The sequence below is a fragment of the Psammomys obesus genome, unplaced genomic scaffold (assembly GCF_907164565.1).
Source record: "Psammomys obesus unplaced genomic scaffold, mPsaObe1.curated_primary_1811, whole genome shotgun sequence".
NCBI classification, from domain to species: domain Eukaryota; kingdom Metazoa; phylum Chordata; class Mammalia; order Rodentia; family Muridae; genus Psammomys; species Psammomys obesus.
Window position 1 is genome coordinate 1,035,346 of NW_026596101.1, and position 6,268 is coordinate 1,041,613.

Below are 6,268 nucleotides of genomic sequence, written 5' to 3' on the forward strand. Positions count from 1 at the left end.
TGGCTCAGAGGTTAAGAGCACTGGCTTCTCTTCCAGAGGTCCTGAGTTCAATTCCCAGCAACCACATGGTGGCTCACAACCATCTATAATGAGATCTGGTACCCTTCTCTGGTATGCAAGCAGAATACTATATAAATAAATAAATATTAAAAAAAAAAATAAAGGAGTAAAGTGGAAAACAACCAAATTAAGGTTTTGTTTAAATTGAGGAATGGGAAAACTCCAGATTAAAGAATTTAAGAGTAGAAAAGGTATGTTTTTATTTCTTGATGCTTGGGAATCAAGCGTAGGGGCTTAGTACATGCTAGACAAGGACTTTACCACTGAGAAACATGCCCGTAAGTAGAGAAATTTTTAAGTAAGACAAAACTGAGAAGACAGGGCAGTCATCAGGGGGTCCATAGGAAGATCACCAACTAGGCAGCATGTGCATGGAGTGCTGAGAGATGATGAGGACAGAGTGCTCTGAACCCTCTAGAAATCTTGCAAAGACAAGAAGGCAACTGGGAGGACTTAAAAGTTTGAGAGTGGGTGATGATCCAGAGCTATGCTTGTGTCAACATAGGACCTAAGAACAGAGATAGGCCGGAGGCAGAATAGGAAGTTATCTCTGAAGTGATCAGTAGGAGTCAAGCATGGTGACACATGTCTTTAGTCCCAACACCCTACAGGTAGAGGCATGCAGATCACTGAGTCTGAGGACAGCCAGGGCTACACAGAGAAACCCTGTTTTGAAAAAACAAAACAAAACAAAAAAAGATCAGTAGGACACCTGGAGGAAAAAGTTTTGCAGGCCACACAAGCAATCGATTTCCAGAACAAAAAGAGTTAGAGCTTGGATCTCTGCAGTTACAGATATGAACATCATCAAAGCACAACGAAGTCCAGAGCAAAGGGACATACACCTTTCCTGCCCTGACTGTTGTCACACTCCTAGGTGTGACTGTTAGCTTAGCTCAGTTCTGGGTCTCTCACACAATTAGGTATTATGTTCACTGCCCATTCCCCAAGACTGGAAGCTCCTTGCTGCTGTGTCATTTTGGAAGATTTAGGTGGGGCTGAGTGGAAGCTATGTCACTGGCGGTATGACCCTAGCGGTGATACTGGGATCTCACCTTTCTTTTCTGGCTTCCATGGGGTTAGCAGCTTCTTTTACACATGCCCCTAACAAATAGGCAAATAGGCCAAAGAAACACAGACAGAAAGCTAAGAGTAAAAGGACCCAGGTCCCTCCCTTCTTGCTTTGCCTCAGGTTATTCCAGCTAGTGGAAAACTCATAGAGTCCTAGAAGCAGATTTTTTTTTTTTTTTTCCTTTTTGGATTAAAGGCCTGTGCCACCACATCCAGCAAGGGCATATTCTTAAAAATTTATTTTGTATACTATTATACAGTTTTAGACACATAAAGAACTAATACACATAAGTGGCCAAATAACCCAAGACAAAGGAACTGCTTTACAGGTGGAGATTAAATGTCTGTCCCATTTTGAAGTTCTTTCCTTAAAAGATACACTTATTTTACACACACACACACACACACACACACACACACACACACACACACACATATATATACCAGGCAGAGGTGCCACACAGGTTTGATCCCAGCGCTGAGGAAGCAGAGGCAGGCAGATCTCTTTGAGTTCCAGGCTAGCTTCGTCTACAGAGAAACCCTATCTCAAAAAACTAAGGGGTGGGGGGAATATATATAGATAGATTTAGATAGATAGATAAATCTCCTATACTTGGCAGGCAAAGAAAGGCAAGATCTCTGTGAGTTTGAGCCCAGTCTGGTCTACATAGTGGGTTCCAGGACAGCCAGGGCTACATTGAGGGAACATGTCTTAAAAACAAAACCCTTACTTTCTGAGAGGTTCTGCCTGCAAGTTTGTCTTTATAATTCATGCCTGCCCAGGGCCTGCAAAGGAAAAAGGGCATCAAATCCTGGGAGAGTAGTCACAAATGGTTGTAAGCCACCATGTGGGTGCTGAGAACTGAACCTGGGTCCTCTGTAAGAGCAGCCAGTGCTCTTAACCCCTGAACCACTCCTCCACTAACTCCCACCCCAGGATAGTTCTTACCAAAGAGCTGGAGGGCTGCAGCTGACTTAGACTCCTTACACTGTTTCTCTTCTCCACTGGCAGTCCCATTTTCCTCAGGAAACATCTATTTTTTCATAATGTCTAATGCCCCTCAAACAATACAACTTTGAAATCCAATTAAATCTCAAACACAAGACACAGGACAGTCTTAACTTTATTTTTGACAGTCTTAACTTTATATTTTTATTTTGTTTTGTTTTTTAATTAAAACGGTTTGAAGTAAACAGAACAGCCTGTAGGGGGAGCAACTTCCCAAATGTTGCCTGCCCCATGACTTACAGACTGAAGTAGAATTTCATGTGCTGATTTATTCCAAAGTCTTTTAGCATTGGTGGTGAAGAGGCAATGAACGGAAGCAGGGAGTATGACCAAGAGAAGGCAAAGATAAGGCTCAGTCTGGAAAAAGCAAACCCTGGATGGCCTCAACCTCAACCAGTTAGTGTTGCACAGCCATCGGTCACCAGTTGTAGCTCGTCAAGAATAAATTAAACACTACCATTTGTCACCTCAGCAAATGGTAACAGAGAACTCTAGGCCAAAACCTGAGCCTAGTGTGCACTAGGTACCAACATCACAGACGCCACAGTCAATGGGAGACCCAGGTTTTACCCCTCAGAGAGTCCTCGGACAGAGTTCATTTACGTTTCTTCTCCTGTGTACTGGTGAACCAAGAGTCTAAGAGTTTCTTGCTGTAGTACAGTTGCCAGGCATGAACTTGGACTGCCAGTACCAACACCAAGTACATGACGGAGACAGCAGAAAAGCCGAACAGGAAGCGATAGGCCTTGCCATGGCGGTAGAGTTGCTGTGCTGCAGGGAACATCTCCATGCTGCCATAAATGAGGGGAGCGATAGAGAAGAGCCCCATGCTGATCATGGAGAGCACCAGGTAGCTAATGTTATTTCGAGGGAACGAGAGAAGGCCCAAGAGAGAGGGCACAATGCTCAACAAATACGGATATTCCCACTGATAGGGCATGGCCACCTGATCGTGTGACAAGAGCCTCAGGTGTCCCACGCTCATCTTGGCAACCAACAGCAGCCATATGACCAGATGCACGTAGATCAGCTTCTTGATTTCATACTTGAGTGTCACACTGCAAGGCAGAGGAAAGGGAGAAACAATTTCATTCAAATTGCTCTGACCACCAACTATATTCCAGGTACAGGAACTAGAACACAGATACAATGTGAATGACATAGCCTCTGACAGACACTGGGTACAAGGGTCAGATAAAAAAAGTAATTAGAAAATGAAGTGTAATACCAGGCGGTGGTGGTGTAGCCTTTAATCTCAGCACTCAGGGGGCAGAGGCAGGTGGATCCCTGTGAGTTCAAGGCCAGCCTGGTCTACAAATCCAGGACACGACAGCCAGGGCTGCACAGAGAAACTGTGTCTCAAAAATGAAGTATATACTTATAAGACCAAGAATCCTAGGGAGGAACCCATTTGGTATGAGATGGCATACCAGAGAAGGCTATCTGGAGGAAGAGCTATTCCAGCTAAGGTTCTGGGTGAAGTGGATTTGAGCATTCTATGCAGAGGTGAAAGCATGCAGGCACAAAGGCATAAGGATTTATGAATTTGTGCTTCAAGAAATCAAGTGGCAAGACACATGGGAGAGGTAACAGACAGCTGCAAAGACTATGATGAATAGACTTCAAGACTGAAGAACAGGAGCTGGAGAGGTTAAGAGCACTTGCTGTTCTTCCAAAGGTCCTGAGTTCAACTCCAGGCAACCACATGGTGGCTCACAACCATCTACAAGATCTGGTGCCCTCTTCTGGCGTGCAGGTGTACATGCACTGTACACACGCTAACTGACGAACTAAATAAAACAAAACAGAAAAATGTATCTTGTGTGCGTGTGTGCTGCATGCATCCCTGTGCCATCAGAGGTCAGGAGGGCATCAGAAGGCCTGGAACTGGTGTTACAGGTGGTTGTGAGCTGTGAGCCTCCTGAGGTGGGGCTGGAAACTGAATTTAGGTCCTCTGCCAAAACAGCAAGTACTCCTACAGCTGAGCCACTGCAGGGGTCTCTTCGACCACCACAGCCAAGAGTTAATAATCTGCAGAAGGCAAGAAAGTAGTTCCAGTCAACATAACTCTACCTGGTGTTGGATCAAACCTCAGGAGCCTAACCCCAGGCAGTTTATTTTAGGCATATTTAAACACAGCACAATTTGGTGAAATTTTTCTCAATCCAGTGTGCACAATAAAGCCTAAGACATGACTACATTGAAACTCTTTGTAAAGTACATGTGACATCTCCCATAAAGATGAGGTCTATTGGTGGCTGTGGCACATGCCTGTAATCCCAGCACTTGAGAGGCAGAGGCAGGTGGATCTCTGAGTTTGAGGCCAGACTGGTCTATAGAGTGAGTACCAGGAAAGCCAATACAGGAAGGAAGAATGACAAACTTATGATCAGGGTCTAGGGGTGGATCTGGTATGGTCTGAGCCACACATCACCAAGGTTACCAGGAAATAGGTTCCACAGCTCTCCCTCCAAAGAGACAATCCTGTGTCTAACCATTACTGGTTCCCCTAAGTGCTTAAAAAAAAAAAAAAACATAACCAGGTATGTTTTTGTTTACTGTTACATCCTCAGTGACTAACACAATATAGGATGGCTAGATAGCCAGTAAGGACTTATCAAACAAATAATAAAACGTAGGAATAATAAAAATACTATAGAGGAATGTAGAAAAGATCTCCTTATACAGACACATTCCTAAAATTCAGGTTGGACAGGAACAATTTTATCACCCACTCTCACCCAATCAGCCTTAAAATTTAGCAGCTACCATGAGGTAGTACTCAAACTATGGCTTTACACACACACACACACACACACACACACACACACTCTAAAAAGTATGAGCTTTTCTCCCTCTGAAGATGACAGAACTGACACTCCAATTAGAAACAACCCGCCTTGCGGGGGGGGGGGGGGAGTGGTGGCTGGCTCGGTGGTTAAGAGCACTTGCTGCTCCTGAAAGCTGACACACACAGCCGCTACTGGATTCTGCGAGCACACAACGTACACAAAATTAAAAACAAAACAAATCCTTCAAAATGTTAAGTAGTAATTTTTCCCAAGTGCATGCCTGAATCCTAACCCTCGGGAGGCTGAGGGGCAGGCCGTGAGTTCCAGAGTTCCAGGCCAGCCTGAACTCTCCACTGTGGGACCTCGATTTTAAAAAAGAAAAAGGACGCTCCCAAGGTCGCCAAGAGGGGCCAGAATCGATCCATGTGCCTGTGCGGGCTGGATCCCCTCGAAGCACAAGGCGGGCCAAGGGGCTGCCGCGGCTTGGAACAGACGGAGGGCGGTCGTCGCAGCTGGGGACCCGGCGGGTGCACGGCGGCTGGCTGGGGGGCGACACCGCGAGGACTGCTGGCGTCGCTTCCCAGGACCCGCAGGCTCCTCCCGGGGAAGGCCCCGGTGCTCCTGGCTCACCTCGTACCTCATCTGGTAGTGCATGGCGACGCGCTCCCGGTGCTGGAAGTCGCTGCCGTCGGTGCCGGCCGCTCGTGGGCCTGCCCGAGACGCCATCGTGCAAAACCGAACCCCAGGCCGCTAACGCCGACCCTCTGGTTCACCCACCCAGTCAAGACCCCGGCGAGCCCCTTGCCCGCCGCCTCTGTACGGCTGCTACTACCCGGCGTGCCGCCCCAGGAGCACTTCCGGTCTCTCTACCCCGGGAGGACTGACTCTGTGGTTTCTCCTCCGCGCATGCGTTCTTTGTGTTCCGCCTTGCCCCTCCCGGAAGACTCCTGCAGAATTAGCTTATTCCCTAGAACTACCACTATTACTTAACTATAAAACATTTTTAAAAAAATTACTTCTTTGTGTATGAGTGTTTTTCCTGTATGACTATGTGTGCACCCCATGTGTTCCTTGTGTCCGCAGAAGCTGGAAGAGGACGTAGGATTTATTAGCTATAGGGTGAGTGCTGAGATTCAAAGACAGATCTGCTGGGCTCTTAACTGCTGAGCCATCTCTCCAGACCCTAAGTTTTTATTCTTCCTGCATGTATGCCTACCACCAGAAGAGGGCACCAGTTCTCATTATAGATGGTTGTGAGCCACCATGTGGTCGAATTGAACTCCGGACCTTTGGAAAAACAGCCAGTGTTCTTAACCTCTGAGCCATCTCTCCAGCC

General features: G+C 46.6%; 1 protein-coding gene across 2 annotated transcripts; it reads right to left on the reverse strand.

Moving 5' to 3' along the window:
• Window positions 1-2,218: 2,218 nt before the first annotated feature.
• On the reverse strand, window positions 2,219-5,799 carry Jagn1 (jagunal homolog 1). 2 transcript variants are annotated; one of them, XM_055628665.1, is made up of 2 exons: window positions 5,570-5,799; window positions 2,219-3,198 (listed from the first exon to the last, which is right to left on the reverse strand). In XM_055628665.1, the coding sequence occupies exons 1-2, from the start codon at window positions 5,656-5,658 to the stop codon at window positions 2,736-2,738; spliced, it is 552 nt and encodes a 183-aa protein (XP_055484640.1). In that variant the 5' UTR covers window positions 5,659-5,799; the 3' UTR covers window positions 2,219-2,735. The 2 variants fall into 2 exon arrangements, with proteins under 2 accessions (XP_055484640.1, XP_055484641.1); XM_055628666.1 differs by having other exon boundaries at window positions 5,563-5,639.
• Window positions 5,800-6,268: the final 469 nt, after the last annotated feature.